Source organism: Dicentrarchus labrax, unplaced genomic scaffold, assembly GCF_905237075.1.
Source record: "Dicentrarchus labrax unplaced genomic scaffold, dlabrax2021, whole genome shotgun sequence".
Lineage (NCBI taxonomy): Eukaryota > Metazoa > Chordata > Actinopteri > Moronidae > Dicentrarchus > Dicentrarchus labrax.
The window spans coordinates 5,619,385-5,641,501 of NW_026136717.1; the positions used below are offsets into that span (position 1 = coordinate 5,619,385).

The 22,117-nt window shown below is 39.1% G+C and overlaps 3 protein-coding genes across 5 annotated transcripts in view; 2 read left to right on the forward strand and 1 right to left on the reverse strand.

Moving 5' to 3' along the window:
- LOC127349550 (uncharacterized) lies at positions 1-20,724 on the forward strand. 3 transcript variants are annotated; one of them, XM_051375407.1, is made up of 14 exons: positions 1-422; positions 1,204-1,303; positions 3,455-3,522; positions 3,690-4,031; positions 4,126-4,170; positions 4,326-4,427; positions 4,546-4,580; positions 5,090-5,477; positions 19,013-19,119; positions 19,252-19,587; positions 19,758-19,802; positions 19,928-20,038; positions 20,142-20,176; positions 20,310-20,724. In XM_051375407.1, exons 9-14 carry the CDS (start codon positions 19,074-19,076, stop codon positions 20,430-20,432), a joined length of 696 nt encoding a protein of 231 aa, XP_051231367.1. In that variant the 5' UTR covers positions 1-422; positions 1,204-1,303; positions 3,455-3,522; positions 3,690-4,031; positions 4,126-4,170; positions 4,326-4,427; positions 4,546-4,580; positions 5,090-5,477; positions 19,013-19,073; the 3' UTR covers positions 20,433-20,724. The 3 variants fall into 3 exon arrangements, with proteins under 3 accessions (XP_051231367.1, XP_051231365.1, XP_051231366.1); XM_051375405.1 differs by lacking the exons at positions 3,690-4,031; positions 4,126-4,170; positions 4,326-4,427; ... (1 more) ...; positions 5,090-5,477; positions 19,013-19,119; XM_051375406.1 differs by lacking the exons at positions 3,690-4,031; positions 4,126-4,170; positions 4,326-4,427; ... (1 more) ...; positions 5,090-5,477; positions 19,013-19,119 and having other exon boundaries at positions 19,931-20,038.
- Positions 1-22,117, reverse strand: part of LOC127349558 (uncharacterized) — a 103,992-nt gene that overhangs the window by 52,529 nt on the left and 29,346 nt on the right. The gene's annotated exons all lie outside the window — the stretch shown is intronic.
- LOC127349551 (uncharacterized) overlaps positions 13,065-22,117 on the forward strand; it is a 16,294-nt gene continuing 7,241 nt past the window's right edge. Inside the window, exon 1 of the mRNA XM_051375409.1 lies at positions 13,065-13,248. The gene's annotated coding sequence lies outside the window, so the exon portion shown is untranslated. The remainder of the gene's footprint in view (positions 13,249-22,117) is intronic.

The window sequence follows — 22,117 nt, forward strand, 5'->3', positions numbered from 1 at the left end:
CAGCACAAAGGAAACAGAATGTATCTTATTTCAACGTGGTCAGAGATAGATTGTTAAGGAAATATCCTGTCAAAATCTGATAATTAATGTGAGAGATTTTTTTCAGTAGCACATTAAATGTTCTTCCATCCTCTCATTAGGATTTAATATGCAGGTTAGAATTTGTGAACTGATATTGCATCAGTCAACAAAGGTCATTAATCAGTGCTAATATTAGATTTCAAGCTAGTAAAGTATAAAAAAGTATTTCACTCGGAAATATGCACAATATATGCTACTTGATCACAGTTCAAGTAATTGAATGATCTTTCTTGTAGAAGAGCCTGGTGAAATACTGAGCCTGATGAGTGTGATCCTGAGCGGTGTGACTGTTGTTCTCACTAAAGTCATCATTGTCCTTGTTGTCAAAATGAGGCAAAGAGGTACTGTCTGAGAGCTGTCTATTGTGTTTATGTAGCTTTTGCACATCCTGTTGTCAATATCACAGTTAACCTACTGCTCAGTGATTAAATGTATTAATAGCAGATCAGACACATTTACTGGATATATAGTCCACAAGCAAGTTAAACCACTTCAAGTCCTAATTAGTCAATCATTTTATATAGTTTATGAGACTATATTTCTTTATAAAATACAATGGTGGCAGCATTATGATAGCAATTTCGTGATGTATATATGTATATATTTGTATATGTATACATAGTCATTAATTCCCTAGATCCCGATACACATATTTAAAACAAAATCTGAAAATAATTTTAGATTGCATATATACTAACTAATATATCATATAATATATTTCCTCTCATTTTTCTACACTATATTTTTATATGTATATTTGAAGGCAGGTGATGTAGATTTTGATATATGTGTCGATGTATCTGATATAATGTATACTGCTTCTATTGATATGTACACTATATCTGTGTACTTATGTACTTTGTTCATTGTTTTCAGATGTTTATCACCCTGGTCAGAATGATAATCCACATCTGCCACCATTCAGCTTGTCAGCCTATACATGGTTTATGTATGCATACTGGTGTGGTTTCAAAGCTTTTCAGACATTCTGACCTGACAAAAGTCCAGCTAGGATCCCAATGTTGTAATTATTAACCGTTGTGGCAGGGAGTAAGTGTGCAGGCCTTAGCATTTTTTCACTGAAGCTCATATATGTGAAAATCCTCTGACTCTTATTTACAGAATCTGGACTCTGAAGGATTCAGCATTGATTTTCCAACCCAAAACAAGAAAGAAGTGGAAACTCAACCTCATATATGCTGCAACTAGAAAGACGTAAAATGTAACCCTGATCCAAAAAGTCATACCACATACTGTATCACAATTTTTCCTCACCCAAATCAACTGTCTAGGGATAGATGGTGTAACGATTGCAAAGCCACTTGAGGCAAATTGTGGTTTGGGATTTGGGGTTATATAAATATAATTTGTATAGATTAAAAGGTGCAGTGTGTAACATTGAGGAGGATGCCTTCCGTGGAGTCAGTGTTAAACCGACATGTTTCTACAGTAGCCCAGCATGGACAAACCAAACAATGGCTGTAGATAGGGCCTTTAGCTTTTTTTCTCGGGCACCATAGTCTCCTACACACTTCACAGGTCATCAACAATTTACAACTTGTGAATGAGATGAGTTTAGTTGCTTCATTTTCCCTTCTTTTGACAACATCATCCTTTGACCTTGCCCTTTGGACACAGACCCTGTGTAGATTTACATAGTGGTGGAGTGAGTGAGATATAGCAGTGGTGTCTAAGGACAAATGGAGCAAAGCCTGTGAGCTAGTTCAGGCACTATAGCTGCACTGCTATGCAGACATGCAAACATTACATGCCTCACTCCATAATCACTAACCAAGCGCACCCTTCCAATCTGGCGGTCTATTTAAACTGAACAATTTCCCAGAGCTCCCTCTGCTCTGTCAATGCCACTGCTGCCCTGTGTCCGTATAGCTGCCTGCTGCTCTGTAAGCCCCACCACCAACCCAGCATCCACCTGTAGGCTCCGGGTAGAGGTTAAGGTATTTGCTCATTACTCCCCAATATCTCTATGTAAACATATCTGCGGGGAATGATGAGGTCGGAGCCTAGACGGCAAAATCTAACTATGCTGTACTGCTGGAATAAACATTTCAAATGTGAGTTGTCTGACTGGACTAAGGTTTCAACTAAGTCAGAAATTATAAAGTCTTAAAGTTAACCGTGCCAGCCTTGGACATTAAGAGACAAAAAGGCTCTATTTGTACGGATGTTTTGGAAAAAGAAAGAAACTAACCAGGAGGCAACCAATAGCAACCACAGGAAGACTGGTTTCCAGTCATAACCACACATATCAAAGACCAAGAGCAGAAGAATGATGCTGCTTTAAAAGCTACCGGTATATATCAAGCCATGACACTGTTTCACTATCCACCCACCACTTTACACAAACTGACAAGCTCACAACCAGACATGAGAGCATTTCAGTTGTGCATCTTAAAATCTTTCTCCCCAGTTCTTCCGTTTATTTTGTGAGAATATGACTGACAAAGCATCTGTACTGTTGAGGGATTACCATGAATGGGCTTAAAGCATGATCTAACATAAATTCAGAGAGGTGTGATTGTGGGTGTAAAAAGACACACTGTAAAACCTGACAACACACCTTGATCAAAGAAGTAAGTTACCATAACTTAATCCTCTCAGAAAATGCAGTCAATCCATTACATGAATTAAAAGTGACTTTATTCAGATACGTTCAATTAATTGAATGGAATTGTTAACATTAACCTAATTCTCCCAAGTTATCTTAACAATTCATATTTGAGTTACTCAAATCAAATATCTTTCATGCTTAAATAGTTTGAGTTAATAAACCTAAATGCATTTAGGGCAATCTGTTTCCTCAAACAGAGTTGAATTAACTTATCAAGTTTTACAGTGTATAAATACGGTGAATGAATCCTTCATGAACATGTATTATAGGAACTGGGCCTTGGACGATGATATGTGTAATGGACCGGTGATAAGAAATCACCAATACACAAAAGAACAATAAATACCACAATTAAATTTGAACATACAAATCAAACACTGGCTCTGGACAGATTCTAAAATTTTGAGGCCACCGTAGTTTCTCCTACTTACTTAGAAAGAAGAGTGAAGTGAGCTGTGATCAGTTGGTTGCAGTCTGCAATTACACCTCTAAATGCCACTAAAACCTACACACTGGTCCTTTAACTACAGCACATATTCCCATCAATGGGAAACAATGTCATCCAAAATTCTGCCAGGCATTAACATGTTAAAGTTGATAAACTTGTCTCATACTCCTTGAACACTTCCTGAAAGCATGTATGTGGTCAGTTTGAGCAACAGTATAAGCAACATAAAACAGCCCACCTCTTTACACTGAGCGCCGCCCTCCTGGGGCACTCTCTCATTACGGACATTGCAGAGCTTCAGTCATACGCTCGATGATGAACTTCTTCACCTTGATAACAGTATTGACTCTCTGCAGCCTCAGTAAGTACTGAATTACTCTCAATTTCATTGCTCAGTTTATTATTGCATGTTTAACCTGCCAACATTTAAACTCATTTACTTATTACATTCTTGATAACTTTCATTAAGAGATGTTGTTTGCCTTCATATGACTTTATAACATTGTCGTTGTCTGCTGTGTGTTTCAGGCTGGATCTCTGTCTCAGGTTCTGAGTCTCAGACTGTGGAGGCTCAGCCTGGTCAAGATGTCACACTGCTGTGCTCCAACATTTCCAAATATGAATCTATGACATTCTGGTTCAGACTGATCAACAGAACCAAGATGAGCTGCATCTCTGTTATGTTCAATTCTAAAAGCAATGCTTCATTCTGTGATGGATATCAGAGTGGAAAATTTGAAATGAGATCCAACATCACCACTCTCTTTCTCAAAATCAAACAAGTGGATTTGTCTGACTCTGGACTGTATTTCTGTGGATTTTACACAGACGGGCGTCCAAGTTTCACTGTAATACATTTAAACATTAAAGGTAAGATTATAGTAAAGTCTGTCTCTTGGTTCCCATTAATCCATTATGTCTTTTTATAGTTATATTGAAACATGGATTACATTGATTTCTTTAGAAGGCAGCGATGAGCCACATGATGACCTGGACAACAAGTGTAAAAGTAAGATTCTCCTAAAGATTTCTTTAATTGTGCAGATTATCAAATGTTTGAAGGTGAAACACTTTAACTAAATTCAGTTTGGTCCATTGTAACTTTAGCCTGGTCTCAAGTCTCTAAAGGGGAAATAGAGTCTAACTTAGTGCTCTTTCTTGTAGAAGAGTTTGATGGAATAGCAAAGCTGATGATTGTCGTCCTGGGCAGTCTGACTGTTGTCCTTGCCACTTGTCTGGTTGTCAAATACAGGAAACTTCAGACAGGTACTCTTATTTTTGTTTGACTGTTTTTATTAATTCTTCATAAATATGTGTCAGTATGACGAAAAACTACAAAATAGCTAGAAGTTAACTGATTCGATGTATTGTCTCTGTCATTCAGCTGCCAATGAGGAACAGAGACCACAACAGCGTGAGGTGAATCACCTTTTATTGTTTACTGTTGTATATGTTAAATGTTTTCATATGTTAAAGATGGTAGAATCATAAATGTTGTTCAGTCAGTTGTTGTTTATTAAGCAGTATAGCATAGTTAGATTTTGGCGTCTAGGCTCCGACCTCATCATTCAGATATGCAGATATGTTAACAGAGATATTGGGGAGTGATGTGCAAATACCTTAAACCCCGAGCCGGAGCCTACAGGTGGATGCTGGGGTGGTGGTGAGACTTACAGAGCAGCAGCACTAGCAATGTGATGCAAGGCAACAGCGACATTGACAGAGCAGAGGGAGAGCTGGGAAATTGTACAGTTTAAATAGACCGCCAGATTGGAAGGGTGTGCTTGGTTAGTGATTATGGAATAAGGCATGTCGTGTGTAATCAGCGCAGCTCGAGTTGACAGCCTGAACTAGCTTGCAGGCTTCGCTGCATTTTTTCTCACACACTCAGCTGTTTGCCTTGTGTTAACTGTGTGTACTCTTTACAGAATCTGGACTCTGATGACCTGAAGGATGCAGCCCTGAGTTTGTATTTAACAACAATAAGAAACAGGAGGCCTGAGTCAGAGAGACAAGTGGAGACTCGTGTTATTTATGCTGCCAGCAGATAGACTCAGAGTGGTTCAGAGGAGCTGATGCTTTATCATATTAATCTGCTACTGTGTTCTTTTGTGGTTGGGTGGGAGGAGTTACCATTTTCTTATTGAGAAGAAAATCAAATAATATTTGACTTTTACTCTCATGACTTGCTAATTTTATCTGACTTTGCTGACTGTCCAGATCAACAATAGATAGATGGAAGCCTGCAGCAGTGGAGGAGTGAGTGAGGTACACACACAGTGTGGTCTGAGCTCAACTGAGGTGGAAACCACGTGGGTCTGTTCGATCAATGCAAATAAAGTCTGAAATGAAGCAGTGAATAGTGTGGAACTGGATATTTTAACTGCGATGTCAATGTGGTACATGCCTGAATGTATATATATATATATATTGTATATTGTATATATACAGTTTCAATGTGTGGCTAAAGGAGCACATTTTCAGGCAGTCTCTAGAAGACATTCATAGTGCTGTCAGTTGTTCACACATTAGTTGACAGAAATAGTTGTGTGAACAATGAAAAAAGAGAGAAGGAGAAGTTCAACCACAGGTTCCTTTCTCACCTCCACCCAGCTGACCAATCAGAACCTGACCTGGGTGTGAATGTCCGATCTTTGGTTTCAGAAAGTTACAGAAATGGTCGGACGCATCCCCTCCATCTGACGTCAGAAACCTGTAGGGGGAGGGGGTTTCAGAGGCTGTTCGCTCATCTAACAAGCAATTCTGATTGAGTAGTGGCAACTTCACACACCATGTCTATCCTATTTAATCACTATTAATTACTACAGACAAACACTGCTTTAATAAAAGAAATATCAAACTAGAATTTCCACCCAGTTGTCGTATGCCTCCACCAAGAAGTCAACAAGGATGAGATGAAAAGATAAAAGCCTGTAATGTGCTAGTTATTGTTTACTCATTATGCCATCCCAGTCAACATGTGTGGAATCTGAAAATGCCCACTTCTTTCTTAAATCATGGTTAAAAACCTATTTTAAAGTCACAGTGACCTTTGACCTCTGGGTCAAAAGTGTCACCAATTCAGTGTCAGTGTGTGTCAATGTGTGTGTCACCAAGATCATTCCTATTCTTTTCTCCCCTTTGTTAATCTGCGCGTCAGTGTGAGCACAAGTGTGAGCCTGAGTGTGTCTATTAGAAGTGCATTTCTCCACACCGGGCAACAAGCGATTCTAATCCTCTGCTCATGTCTAATCTCACAGACAGCTGATCTTTCTAATAACCTCATGAATGATGTGTGCATGGATAAGTGGGGTGTTGCTCCTTCTGCAACAATGAAGTTGAAAAGGATCTGCAGGGAGGGGCTTTTCTCCTGCGACCTGTGTGTGTGTGTGTGTGTGTGTGTGTGTGTGTGTGTTCGATCTGTGACACATATAGCTTTATCATACAGCTTAAACAGGGTTAAGGAAAAAAAATCTAACTTTTTTTCATTTTTTGGTTTTGGCTGTGAGCGATTTCAGCTGAGCGCAGTGAAATCTAAGTTGCTCTATGAACTGCCATTAAGATATCTTTAGGTCAGAGGTTAAGGCATCACTGTTTTCCATTGACAAAATGTAATTTAACTTTGGAGTATTATTTAGCCCTCTTCCTGCCATGCTAGCATGACATGGTTAGATCATCTAGTTACATATGATACCAGTATCTTCACTCTAGCTTTAAAACAGAGCCTGCTACAGCCTCTGAAAGATAATTCGGAGTGGAAGAGGTTAGGATAATGTGGTATAATTTAGGGTGACCAGTCAGATTTCAGGGTTGGCCAGTGCCACCATAGTGCCCCCCCTTTAAACCACCTCTGTACTATGACAAAAATATCCTTCTTTGAGCAACAGGATGAGCAACTACAAACAGCCCGCCTCTTTATGTAGAAAGCAGCCTTACTGAAGCACAGTTCATTGTGGACATTGCAGAGCTTCAGTCACACTCACCATGAAGAACTTTACCTTGATAACAGCTTTAAGTCTCTGCAGCTTCAGTGAGTACTGGCATTGAATTACATTTATAACTTTGGTAGCTCTAACTAACCAGGACTGAAAGTATTGAGTTATGTAAGAGTTATTGTTCATGTTCTTTTTGTCTCATTGAAAGTAAATCTTGTGTGTTTCAGGCTGGATCTCTGTCTCAGGTTCTGAGTCTCAGACTGTGGAGGCTCAGGTTGGTGAAGAAGTCACACTGCTGAGTACCAACATGTCCAAATATGACTCTGTGTCATTCTGGGTCAAACTGGTCAACGGAACCAAGGCCAGCTGTATCACTGTTAAAATAACCTCAGATAACGCTGTTGTGTACTGCGACGGATTTTCAAAGGAAAAATATGAAATGACATCCAACATCTCCACTGTCTTTCTCAAGATCAAACATTTGGAATTATCTGACTCTGGACTTTATTTTTGTGGATTTTACGAAAGTGGACGTCCAAATTTCAGTGTGATACATTTACATGTTAAAGGTAAGGTCATTCTGAAGTCTTCCTACTGGTACCCTTTCTTTGTTTTGTTTTTTTTTCACAATCATCTTCTAACAACACAGACAGCATAGTGACAATTTAAAGACTAAATGTATCCTGATTTCTTTAGAAGGCAGCGATCAGCCACATGATGACGTGGACAGCAAGTGTGAAAGTAAGATTCTCCTAAAGATTTCCTTTATTGTGTTGTCAGTCATTTCCAGTAAAACTATTTAGCTAAATTAAGTTTCTAATGTCGAGTCTAATATCATTATCTTTCTATGTAGACTCTGATGGAATAGCACATCAGAGTGTGACGAGTGTGATCCTGGGCAGTGTGACTGGTTTCCTTGTAATGGTCATCACTGGTCTGATTGTTACAGTCAGGAAACTTCAGACAGGTACTCTTATTTTTGGTTGATTGTTTTTATCCATATCCTGTTTATCCATGCGTTAAGTCTAAATGTAATAACATCAGAGTTTAAAGAAAAGGACTGTCAGTTAACTGATTCGATGTATTGTCTCTGTCATTCAGCTGCTGATGAGGAACAGAGACCACAACAGTGTGAGGTGAATCACCTTTTATTGTTTACTGTTGTATATGTTAAATGTTTTCATTATGTTAAAGATGGTAGCATCGGGTGCCCGGTTAGCTCAGTCACTAGAGCTGGCGACCCATATACAGAGTTGCTGCAGCGGCCCGGGCTCGAATCTGACCTGTGGCCCTTTTCTGCATGTCATCCCCTCTCTCTCCTCTCACCTTTCCTGTCTACTTACAGCTGTCTCTATCAATAAAGCCAAAAAAAGAACAAAATGGTAGAATCATAAATGTAGTTTTTCTCACACACTCAGCTGTTTGCCTTGTGTTAACTGTGTGTACTCTTTACAGAATCTGGACTCTGATGACCTGAAGGATGCAGCCCTGAGTTTGTATTTAACAACAATAAGAAACAGGAGGCCTGAGTCAGAGAGACAAGTGGAGACTCGTGTTATTTATGCTGCCAGCAGATAGACTCAGAGTGGTTCAGAGGAACTGATGCTTTATCATATTAATCTGCTACTGTGTTCTTTTGTGGTTGGGTGGGAGGAGTTACCATTTTCTTATTGACTTTTACTCTCATGTCTTGCTAATTTTATCTGACTTTGTAGACTGTCCAGATCAACAATAGATAGATGGAAGCCTGCAGCAGTGGAGGAGTGAGTGAGGTACACACACAGTGTGGTCTGAGCTCAACTGAGGTGGAAACAACGAGGGTTCGATCAATGCAAATAAAGTCTGAAATGAAGCAGTGAATAGTGTGGAACTGGATGTTTTAACTGCGATGTCAATGTGTTACATGCCTGAATGTATATATATATAAACATATAAACGGTTTCAATGTGTGGCTAAAGGAGCACATTTTCAGGCAGTCTCTAGAAGACATTCATAGTGCTGTCAGTTGTTCACACATTAGGTGACAGAAAGAGTTGTGTGCACAATGAAAAAAGAGAGAAGGAGAAGTTCGAAGCCCGGTTCCTTTCTCACCTCCACCCAGCTGACCAATCAGAACCTGACCTGGGTGTGAATGTCCGATCTTTGGTTTCAGAAAGTTACAGAAATGGTCGGACGCATCCCCTCCATCTGACGTCAGAAACCTGTAGGGGGAGGGGGTTTCAGAGGCTGTTCGCTCATCTAACAAGCAATTCTAATTGAGTAGTGGCAACTTCACACACCATGTCTATCCTATTTAATCACTATTAATTACTACAGACAAACACTGCTTTAATAAAAGAAATGTCATTACATAATATCAATGAGCAGGGACGGCTGGTATATATGGGCTAACAGAGCAAAGCCCCCCCCCTATCTTTTACAGTAAAGATGAAAAACTATTATTAAAAACATTAGAACATATTGTTTTGAATTTTGGTAGAACCTAGAGCAGCAACAGCACCAAAAAATGACAGAAAAAACCCAGGATATATATCTTGGGGTTTTTCCTGTGAATGGGCTAAATGTATTCAGACCAAGCACAGTAGCATAAGCTTCCATTCGATTGTGATTGACAGGTGTCGTGACACGCCCCCATTTGGGCTAAATTCATTCAGCCTGTCGATCAATTGCAGCGCAGTAGGTACAGTACAGTGACCTTCGACCAATCACAGCGCAGTAGCTACAGTACAGTGACCTTGACCATCAAGCGCGTAGCTACAGTACAGTGAGGCTAGTTCGTAGTATGGCAGGCGTTAGCATGAACATGAACCAGGTGGATTATTTACTTTCTAATCAATTTTCTTTAAAGTCTTTGGAGGAAACATTGGAAGTACAGAGATTGGGGACACATCAATAAAATTATGTTCAAATAACACAAAAGAACAAACGACAAAATCGTAATTTTGTGTTACGTGGTTTCAGCTAATGGACTGGTTAACAACAAGTGTAGCTAGGAATTAACTTTTCTGTTTCCCATGTTTGTTTTTTGGAGGAGACACTGCTTGGACCCAACAAGGAATTGTGGATTTAAAACATTTATCCGACAAAATTAGGAAACATGAATGCAGCACGAGCCACATCAGAAATAGCATAAAGCTGTCATTGCTGGGTAAAGTGAACATCGCCTGTCAGCTTAATGAGAGTCACTGCATCGCTGTACAGAGCTGGTAAAGAAAAACAGGCATTCACTATCACGGACTGTGGACTGTATTACATTTTGCGGGGGACATGAGATTTTTGGGGCCAAGTTCAAGAATTTAATTTTTTTCTGATGTTAAACTCAGAAAAAAATGAAATTCTTGTTCTTGGCCCCAAAAACCTTAGAGACTCACTGTCTAAAGATATAGTTACTCTAGATGGCATTACCTTGGCCTCTAGCACCACTGTCAGGAATCTTGGAGTTTTCTTTGATCAGGACTTTTCATTTAACTCCCACATGAAGCAGACCTCTAGGACTGCCTTCTTTCATTTACGTAATATTACAAAAATTAGACACATCCTATCACAGACAGATGCAGAAAAACTAATCCATGCATTTGTTACTTCTAGGCTGGATTACTGCAACTCTTTATTATCAGGTTGCCCCAATAAATCCATTAAAACGCTCCAATTAATTCAGAACGCTGCAGCACGAGTACTGACAGGAACTAGAAAAAGAGATCACATCTCTCCTGTACTAGCTTCTCTGCATTGGCTCCCTGTAAAATGTAGAATAGAATTTAAAATCCTCCTCCTCACCTATAAAGCTCTTCATGGTCAGGCCCCTTCATATCTTAAAGAGCTCATAGTACCCTATTACCCCTCTAGAACACTACGTTCTCTGAATGCTGGGCTACTTGTGGTTCCTATAGTCTCTAAAAGTAGAACAGGAGCCAGAGCCTTCAGTTACCAAGCTCCTCTCCTGTGGAACCAGCTTCCAGTTGTGGTTCGGGAGGCAGACACCCTCTCCACATTTAAGAGTAGGCTTAAGACATTCCTCTTTGATAAAGCTTATAGTTAGGGCTGGATCAGGTGAGTCCTGAACCATCCCTTAGTTATGCTGCTATAGGCCTAGACTATCGGGGGATTTCCCATGGTGCACTGAGCTCCTGTCTTCCTCTCTCTTTCTGTACTCATTCATGTTCCATTAATGCATGTTACTAACTTCACTTCTTCCCCGGAGTTCTTGTGCTTTCTCGTCTCGCAGGTTCTTATCGATCCTGGTGGAGCCTCCTGCCATGGTCCTGCTAGATTGCCATTGCCAATACTGTTGTTGCTGTGCACCTGTCTGTTTGTCTGTCTGTCTGTCTGTCTGTCTGTCTCTCTCTCATCCCAACTGGTCGAGACAGACGACCACCCACCTAGAGCCGGAGGATCTGTCCTAGGTTTCTGCCTTTTAACAGGCAGTTTTTCCTTGCCCTTGTCACCAAGTGCTTGCTCATGGTGGTACTGTTGGGTCTCTGTAAATAATGTTATAAAGAGTTCGGTCTAGACCTGCTCTATTTGAAAAGTGTCCTGAGATAACTTCTGTTCTGAATTGGCGCTATACAAATAAAATTGAATTGAATTGAAATGAGCTCGCCCTGCGGGGGTCCGATTAATCTCCCACTTCACTCCAGCAGCGACCAGTTCTCTTTTTTAGACAGTCAATCAGCCGATCACCTGTCAAACACACAGGTTGCAAAGTACACGTCTAAGACCACAGATTCTCTCAAAACGAGACAGGGCCTGGAGAATTTTTCGTGCTTCATATCTGAACTGCTGACCACAGATGACAATCAGCCACATCCAGATGCGGACACAGCTGCAGCCGCTGTAACGCTGCGCAGGATGCGGCGCTCTGATAATGTCTCAGTAGCCGCACAGTGCGCTTTGAGAAAGCCAGGCACTTGTTGTCTTTGCATGTGAACATTACCCAATGATCTGCATGGAGAAACTGAAAGGTGAGCTGATGGTGAGGTACAGCAGTGTGGAGTTTGACATGGTAAGGTATGCCCAAGCTCTGAAACAACTCTCTCTTCTACAAATACTGTCATTTTTTAAATATATTTTTGGTACACGGTGTTGCAAATTGTTTCTGGTACTTTTCTATAATGTAGTAGTAGCGCAATTGGCATGTGCTGATGTGTATAGAGGAGAGAGAGAGAGAGAGAGAGAGAGAGAGAGAGAGAGAGAGAGAGAGAGGGAGAGAGATTTTTTTAGCATCAGGTCATTCTTTTGGGTATGTCTCCCCAGTGTTGTAGTGATGGGAATTCCGGCTCTTTTTAGACAACCGGCTCCTTTGGCTCGGCTCACTAAAAAGAGCCGGCTCTTTCGGCTCCCAAGTGGCTCCTCATATTTTTTTTTTGCTTAAATTAATTTATTACCAAATTATGTGTAAAATGAGTATCTATACATGCATTATATCAAATGTTTAGTATTTATATGGATTTATTAATATACTCAACATGGAACAGAGTGCTACAAAAATAAATTATAAAACACAAAAACAAAGACCCATCTTAATTAGACAAAAAGCTGCTTGATATGAAATGTTTAACTTTGCACAGTCTACATTCTGCCTTTGAACTATCACATTAAAATGTGTCCAAACTTTACTACGTTTCCTGTCACTCATTTTCCTCACCCTTTCCAGTGTGTAGTCTCTGTCTATGTAGCGCCATGGTCTCTCGCTCTCACGTCTCCCTCCCACCTGTTCACGTGCTCACTGTGCCGTGTGTGTCTGTAACCCCTCCCTCCCCCTCCTGCTCAGTGTAGATACACAGATGCCGCCACACATCTTGACCAATCACGCGGCTTTAACAGGAAAAAATGGGAAAATCTGGAAAAAAATCCGGATCTGGCTTCCAATCAGGAGCCGGCTCCCGTCGTTCACTTCAAAGAGCCGGCTCTTAGAGCCGGATCGTTCGTGACCAACCCATCACTACAGTGTTGCCGTAGAGCACTTACTATAACAAAGTATACAATGTTGTTGCTGTAACTTCATGCTACTGTTGCTGCTGTTGCTGCTGTGTGACGTATTGATGAGTGTAGTGCATTAGTTAGCCCACCCACCCAAAATCTCCACCAGCTGTCACTGTCAATGAGTATTGTCAAATGGTCTAACTTAGTATATTAAGTATAACTTAGAACAGGTAACATTCTGCATCAACACTTCTTTTCCTGAAAGCGTGTATGTGGTCAGTTTGAGGAACAGGATAAGCAACTACAAACAGCCCGCCTCTTTATGTAGAAAGCAGCCTTACTGAAGCACAGTTCATTGTGGACATTGCAGAGCTTCAGTCACACTCACTGTCAAGTTCTCCTAGGTTTTGCCTCAGCTGCTGCCCGAACTTGAAAATGGCATGGATCACTCATAAAAGATGCAAAGGGACAACTCAATCTTCTTGTCTGTTTTATTTTCAGTCTTCATCCAAATATTTGCTTAATTATGCAATATATCTCAGATAGATTTGGATAGACAGATAGATAGGTTGATAACCTTAAAAGAAATAAAAATGTACAAAAATTGCAATTATTTTCCACATAATGCAATTATGCAACAAAATCACTTCTGTTAATAAATTAAAGATTTCTTAATTCTGATTTAAATGTTTTACTTAATTCTCTCATTTAAACAAAATCACTTATTTAAATAAATTACACATTTAAAAATTTCTACTAATTTAACTATTCTTAGCTAGACTCAGGTTATCATTTACAAGAGTTACTGAAGTAACAAAGTAAACCATAGATTAAACAAATTAGACTGATGATGTGACTAAACATTTCAAATTATTCTTAACATTACATTAATAAACTAGAAAATATCACATCAAAATCTAACATTCAATATTAAATGATTCATTCATTCATTCATTCATTTTCACCAGTGGCGTCCTTTGGTCGATGCTTGGACTGAGTTCATGTATTTCACCTCTGTCCTGCTGCCTTCCCTTTGTTGGCCAAACGCTGACTTTTTCCCACAGGTGGTTATAATTAATGAATGAATGACGTTCCGTCGTTTTTTTTTTTTTTTCTTTTCCGCGGAAAGTGAAAGTGAAACTTAGCGTCGTCTCCTCCAGCTGCTTTAACAGGACCTTATTTCTTTAGGAGGCAGCGATGAGCCACATGATGACGCAGGCAGCCATTGTAAAAGTAAGATTCTCCTAAAGATTTCTTTCATTGTGCAGATTATCAAATGTTTGAAGGTGAAAAAGTTTTAGCCTGGTCTCCAGTCTCTAAAGGGGAAATAGCGTCTAACTTAATTGTATTTCTTGTAGAAGAGTCTGATGGATAGAAGAGTCTGATGGAATAGAAGGTCTTGGTAAGTCTGATGGAATAGAAGAGTCTGATGGAATAGCAAAGCTGGTGATTGTCGTCCTGGGCAGTCTGACTGTTGTCCTTGTAATGGTCATCATTGGTCTGGTTGTCAAAAACAGGAAACTTCAGACAGGTACTTTTTGTCAGTGCTACTGTCTCTATCTTACATATATTTTTTGTTGTTTAAAATTGTGTCAATATGATGGAAAAATGCTAAACTCCTGGTTTACCAAAGACAATGATCAATGAACTGACCAGATGTTTTGTTTCTGTCACTTAGCTGATAAAGAAGAACAGAATCCAGAGCAAAGAGAGGTGAATCCAATTTTAACATTTATTCGCCAGAGCTATATTGACTCAGCTAACATTAACTTGTCCCTGACATATTGGTGTATTCATATATATTAGTGCATATTTGTATTGAATAAGTAACAAGAAAATGCAGTAAAGAAATGACAAAATGATGTTTGAGGTACAGTTCAAACAGTGCCACGATTTCATAGTTTGTCCATTAGAGAGCACTAACAAGTTTATTTTTAAAGTTTGTCACAATCCTTTAAAGAACAAACGTAAGGACATCTTATCAGGAATGTATGGGTCGGGTTGCCGTTGCCACTCACCCCAGCAATGTTTTCTAGTTCATAATATACATAATATAGTATATATAGCTATGTAGTCCTGGGTTTGGAGTATTTCATTAAGTGTTTATTAGGGATTAAGGATGTTCTTGACGTGTACCGTGTTGTAAAGTCTTACAATCGTACGTATTTAGAAATTAATATTGACCAAATATCAATATTGGTATCAGCCTCTTGAGTCCAGTATCCATCTGGCTATATTGGATGAATTAAAATCATGTCAATCCACCACATTCAGACTGTAAATACTCTTTTCACAGAATGCAGACTCTGACCTGAACTACGCAGCAGTGGCATTTCGACCAAAGGCAAACAGAAGACAGCCGGAGCCAAATGTTATTTATGCTGCCACCAGATAGACTGAGGAGGCAACTGGAACTGATGCTGTATCATATGAATGTGCTTTAGAGCTGTTGAATGCCTTGTTCCTAACAGCAATAACCACACATGAATATTGCAATAATGATCTGATGTTCATTCATTTGCAAGCAGTTTCATACCGCAGATTTAATTCTTAACATTGTATTTCTTTACATTTCTTTTCACTCTGCTTATCAGAAACATTGTTTGTCAGGAAGAGACGGTACAGCGTGGTCGGAGCATAACTGAGGTGAAAACCATGAGGGCCGTTAGATCAAAGCTTTCTAATAATAGAAGCAGTGAATACGGGCTGACTTCCCAAAGCCTTAGCAAGACATTTGTGATTAGGCTTTGAAAAACCATACAGTCCATCAGTGTGAGAAATGTAACCGATATCATAGAATCCCTATCATATGCTAAAAGTCTGAATCAAAAACAAAATGTCTGACTATTAGAAGTGTCTGTATCATTGGTGAGGCATGAACCACAGGAAGATTGACGTTCAGCTCTCTGCAACCCCTTCCCTCACAAGGTCATAAAAACAGCATAGAGAACTACCACACTGTCTATACTGTATAAAGGAGTAATGAAGGAATACACTGTGGCATTTTCAGGCTTATGCATATAAACGTATTACTCTTCATCCTCACGCATGCATCACAAAATCATTAGTCAGCATTTTACTGCCATTATCTGTTCTGCAAATCAACACATTTAGGTAATAACTGTATTCAAAATCCTGTGTCATGTCCTGTTTAAATAAAGGTTTTGATTTGGAGTCTGTCTATTCTTATTATTACTGCCTGTTATCAAAGTAGATATATGCTGTATGGGAGTTAAACCTGCTGTTGTTTCGTTGTGTCTTAATGACGTGCAGCCTGGAGCAAAGTGTTTCAGTTGTTTTTGATGAGGCTGTGTAAGTGTCACACTGCTTCCGGCATCTTCTGTTCAGTTGATATTCATTGTCAAATGAGGTAACATAATGGTGACTGAACTTAAGGCCCACTGATGGAAGTCCTTGCACTTGCAGTATTACAAACTGGGTGTCAGTGGTGACATTCCTGGGAGAAAAATGTTGTGTTATGTTACTTCTAATGCAAACCGAACATTTCCTTCACATTAAAAGCATTTCACTGGAGAAACACAAGTTGACATTTATTCTGAAGTAGTCGCAAAGCCACCATTGTCCATCAAAAAAGCACCTACAAAAGAAGATAATACTACATTTTCATATATTTAGGAAGCAAATCAATTTAGCAGGGAGTACTGAAACAGGAAGGAGCAGTTACAGTAAACATTTAGATGAAGAGCTGCACACCTCCAACTTCTCAGCACAGTAACCCACTCCTTTCACTGGACCCTGCTGTTTGCACTGCCGTGTACAACATTAGATAAGATCACGTTGCTCACAGAATGATCGAAAAAGGCCAATTATTACCAGACTTCTTTATTAAAACGACAATCCTTTGTTTTGTCGCAAACAGAATTCTGGGAGCTGTAGTATTAAACCGCAATTGCCTTCAGACCTACCACCAGTCCCTAGGTGTCGACAAATCAAGGTTTGAAGGGAAGGGGACAAGGGAACCCTTTAAAAAAGACAATGCCAGTTTTTCCACTGCAAATCTGAAATCTGAAATCAGACACGCTCCTGCAGACCATTTCTGCACTAAAACAAAAAGATCCTGCATGAGCAAAAAGGTCTACACAACTAAAGAAAAACTTATAGTTTCTCACCTACAAAACATGAGTGCTTTTTTCAAGAGAAGTCATAGAGAAAATATTTTAAGCATTATAAATGAACAGGCAACCTGACCTGAGCTGATGATTGATCTATTCTATAATCAGGATCTGTTATTTCAGGAATCTTATGTAACCGTGGTTAGTTAAACCCCAGGTTATTTCTAATCTGTTCTAAGAATTTAGCTGTATATAATGTATTTGTGTTCTAAATGTTTCTCTCTAATTTAAAATGATAAATGTATTATTATTTTCCATGAGAAGAAAGCACCAAAAGTATCTTCTGCTAAGCTGAAGTCACATCACAACCTGTATGTGTTACTGTACCTTTAATTGAAGCGGCAGTTGTTCGGTGCTGTTTTCAGCGTGAAAAAACTGATAGGAGTGGTCATCTTACCTGGGTACCAATCTTTGCACATTTCCCTCGACTGATGCATGTGTGTGCAGATGATAAAAAGTAAGTCAAAAGTCAGAAAGTGCCAAATAAGTTGAAAGGGATGTAGAAGAGCTGATTGACGAGCTGCGTAGAACTGTTTAGAGTTGTAGACAATTGCTGTGTTACAAGCTGCTAAAATCTTAAAGATGAGCCTTGTACTCTCACTAAAACCAGTCGGGATAAACTTGAATTAATGTCTGAAGCCTGTGTTTATGTGCTTTATGAATCTTGTGTTGTTCTTCAAATTCTTACTGTGTGTGAAACGCTTGATAACTGCTTGGTGCAGGCTAATGAGGTGCTGCGCTGGTGTTAGGCCAGCAGAGATTCCATGCAGTTTATGAGTGTTGAGTTCTTGGAGTGATTTAAAATTAATGTAAAATTAAAGTAAATAGGTTACAGTTGGAGCTGTATATTAAGGAAACACTTTATTTTGAAATGTTTATGTGAATTCATGTTAAGTGTACTGTGAGTTAAACAGAGTAAAATGGACATTGTAAAGCAGTACCTTTATTTAAATATATCCAAATGGACATTTTTAGATGGACTAGATGAGTAATTATTTTGCCTGGCTGTGTAGGCTGGGTTTTTTTTTAGAGTCCTTCCATTGGGTCCTCAGTCCTCGGTTCCTCTACCATCTTCTGCTGTCCTCCATCTGCATCTCCATCCTGGTTGCTACTCACTTTGGAAAAGGGGTCATCCACATCCACATCTCCATATCTTTCCCATTGCAATACTCACCTTGGACATCCACTGTGGAAGAGGGTGGTAGGACTTTGAGTGCACTCATACTCATATTTTCCCTTTACTTTTTAGTTTTTTATTCATTTGAACTTTTGGGACAATTTCCTTTTTCATACCTGAGATCTCAGAGGTGCTTTTTTTTATTTTGGTTATAAAATCAAACAAAGGTATTTAAAAGAACTGTGTATTGTGAATGCAACTTTGAGTTTATGATAGAGGTACTGAAGTATTATAATGCAGTATTCACTTTAATTTACTTACCTTTTGAGACAATGTGTTGTGAAGGATCTAGGATTTGCTGGGTTTAATATACCTCCTTTAAAATTGTCAATCTGTTGTCTTGTGTGTTATTTGGGGTAGATATTGTAGGTCTAATTCAATAATTCGGCAGGTAAAGCTCAGCAGTCTCCTCATTGAATCTAGAATCAAAGAAACCCTAATTTTCCTATTTGATATTTAGCACTGTCTTAAAGTGACAGGTGCAGGTAGGGGTTACACTTACACAAAGGATTTGATGTGTCATTACATAATATCAATGTCTGTTATTAAAGTATTGTCAAATGGTCTGAAGTATAACTTAGAACAGCTAACATTCTGCATCAACACTTCTTTTCCTGAAAGCGTGTATGTGGTCAGTTTGAGGAACAGGATGAGCAACTACAAACAGCCCGCCTCTTTATGTAGAAAGCAGCCTTACTGAAGCACAGTTCATTGTGGACATTGCAGAGCTTCAGTCACACTCACCATGAAGAACTTTACCTTGATAACAGCTTTAAGTCTCTGCAGCTTCAGTGAGTACTGGCATTGAATTACATTCATAACTTTGGTAGCTCTAACTAACCAGGACTGAAAGTATTGAGTTATGTAAGAGTTATTGTTCATGTTCTTTTTGTCTCATTGAAAGTAAATCTTGTGTGTTTCAGGCTGGATCTCTGTCTCAGGTTCTGAGTCTCAGACTGTGGAGGCTCAGGTTGGTGAAGAAGTCACACTGCTGAGTACCAACATGTCCAAACGCAGCACTCCGACATTCTGGGTCAAACTGGTCAACGGTACAAAGGCCAGCTGTATCACTGTTATGATCAATGACGAAGTTCAACACTGCGACGGATTTCGAAAAGGAAAATATGAAATGACATCCAAAATCTCCACTGTCTTTCTCAGGATCAAACATGTGGATTTATCTGACTCTGGACTGTATCTCTATGGATGTTATGAAATTGGACGTCCGAATTTCAATGTGATACATTTACATGTTAAAGGTAAGGTCATTCTGAAGTCTTTCTTCTGATACTCATTCTTTGTTCAGATTTTCACAATTGTCTTCTAACAACACAGGCAACATAGTGACAATTTAAAGACTGACAAACTGTTATTATGAGGAAAATCTGCGAAAATAATATCAAGACTAAAGGTATCCTTATTTCTTTAGGAGGCAGCGATGAGCCACATGATGACATGGACAACAAGTGTAAAAGTAAGATTCTCCTAAAGATTTCTTTCATTGTGCAGATTATCAAATGTTTGAAGGTGAAAAAGTTTTAGCGAGCTCTCAAGTCTTTAAAGGGAAAGTAGTGTCTAACTTAATTGTATTTTTTGTAGAAGAGTCTGATGGAATAGCAAAGCTGGTGATTGTCGTCCTGGGCAGTCTGACTGTTGTCCTTGTAATGGTCATCATATGTCTGGTTGTTACAGTCAGGAAACTTCAGACAGGTACTCTTATTTTAGCTAAATGTAAAGTATAATGTAATAACATCAGAGTTTAAAGAAAAGGACTGTCAGTTAACTGATTCGATGTATTGTCTCTGTCATTCAGCTGCCAATGAGGAACAGAGACCACAACAGCGTGAGGTGAATCACCTTTTATTGTTTACTGTTGTATATGATAAATGCTTTCATATGTTAAAGATGGTAGAATCATAAATGTAGTTTTTCTCACACACTCAGCTGTTTGCCTTGTGTTAACTGTGTGTACTCTTTACAGAATCTGGACTCTGATGACCTGAAGGATGCAGCCCTGAGTTTGTATTTAACAACAATAAGAAACAGGAGGCCTGAGTCAGAGAGACAAGTGGAGACTCGTGTTATTTATGCTGCCAGCAGATAGACTCAGAGTGGTTCAGAGGAGCTGATGCTTTATCATATTAATCTGCTACTGTGTTCTTTTGTGGTTGGGTGGGCGGAGTTACCATTTTCTTATTGAGAGGAAAATCAAACAGTCCAATAATATTTGACTTCTTATCAGTGCTTTTACTCTCATGTCTTGCTCTATCTCTTGCTCTCTGTGTTGCTAATTGTATCTGACTTTGGTGACTGTCCAGATAGACAATAGATAATAGAAGCCTGTGGTCTGTTCCATCAAAGCTCTGTGCAAATAAAGTCTGAAATGAAGCAGTGAACAGTGTGGAACTATTTTTTATCTTAACTGCGATGTCAATGTGGTGCATGTCTGAATTTAAAATACAATGTATTTTAAAAAGATTGGTGGTTGTATTAATTAATATAGATATATATGTCACCTACAGGCCCTTTGTTGCACTTTGTACTGGGGTGACAAACAGCTCTGTCTATATCAGGCAGATATCTGTATCTGTATCTTTACACATTGCAAAGACTCACACTCCTCTATCAAACTTGTGAAAGTATATCTGAAGCACAGTGATACTTGGACAGCCTCATATGAAACCATCCACTCTACAGGCTGCACATGTTTAAGACAGATCACAGAAGATGGAGGGGCGCCATATTGTTTTAATATGTTGTATGTCTCAGCCTGACAGTCAAGTTGTTGTTCATATCCTTGTCTCTTCAGACTCATATATAGTATATGTGGTAAATACTTAGAGGGAATAGAATAAAATGTATAAGTATTAGTCATTAGGTATTAGTATTAGGTAAAAGTAAGTATATTTGTGGGTCATCATAATGATGGTATATATATGTATGATTTCAGTTAATATTTTTATTTCAGTTTTTGAACTGTATGGACTATCATTGACATATTGGCCAAACACATACACATGTACTCCATTGCTATGTAAAGATGGTTGCTCATAGAGTATAGGTTTATAAACAGTGGTGGAGTTTTTCTCCTGATGTTTTTAGATGCAATGGCTCTCTATGAGCTGTAAGTGAAACTCATTCAGTCACTGGAACACAATGAGTTAAAAGTGACGCTCAAATTCAGAATGAGGCAGTATGAGAAAGGCAGATGAAAGCCCCTCCTGTGCTAGTTAATGTTTACTCATGCTGTCCCAGTCAAGATGTGTGTGAAATATGACATTTTTAAATCATGGTTAAAAACCTATTTTGAAGTCACAATGACCTTTGACCTCTGAGACACAAATGTCACCAACTCAGGGTCTGACAAACTGTGAAATATGGTCACAATCCCCCCTTGTGTTCCTGAGTTATAGCCAAAAACAGGTTTTTCCAGGACATTATGATGTTACAGTGACCTTGAGCTTTGACCACCAAAATCCATCTTGCCAGACTTCAATCTATACGTTTGTGGCCGTTATAGCGCTATCGGACCAATTGGTGTCCTTTGAGGAAGCACTGGCAGCTATGGGAGTGGATTTTGGATGGAGTGTGGAGTGTATTTTTTAAAAAGCTGGAGCAACTTCTTTCCTCTTGCTCCATTTTCACTCCAGTATGCATATGTCTATCTCCAGAAACACTGTATTTTTTGAAAGTGCCTGCCCTCTTTCAAACAGTTTTCAAAGACAACTTTCCCAAATGGCTCTGTGTAACAAACCATCAGATACAGTCAGGTTTAGACAAAGTACCACT

Bases quoted from the DNA above. Each gene is read 5' to 3' on its own strand.
- LOC127349550 (XM_051375405.1), top strand. From the start codon at position 1,278: ATGCTGCAACTAGAAAGACGTAAAAT. The intron at 19,803-19,927 runs GTAAGATTCTCC...TATTTTTTGTAG, and splicing joins CATGGACAACAAGTGTAAAA to AAGAGTCTGATGGAATAGCA. The intron at 20,177-20,309 runs GTGAATCACCTT...TACTCTTTACAG, and splicing joins AGAGACCACAACAGCGTGAG to AATCTGGACTCTGATGACCT.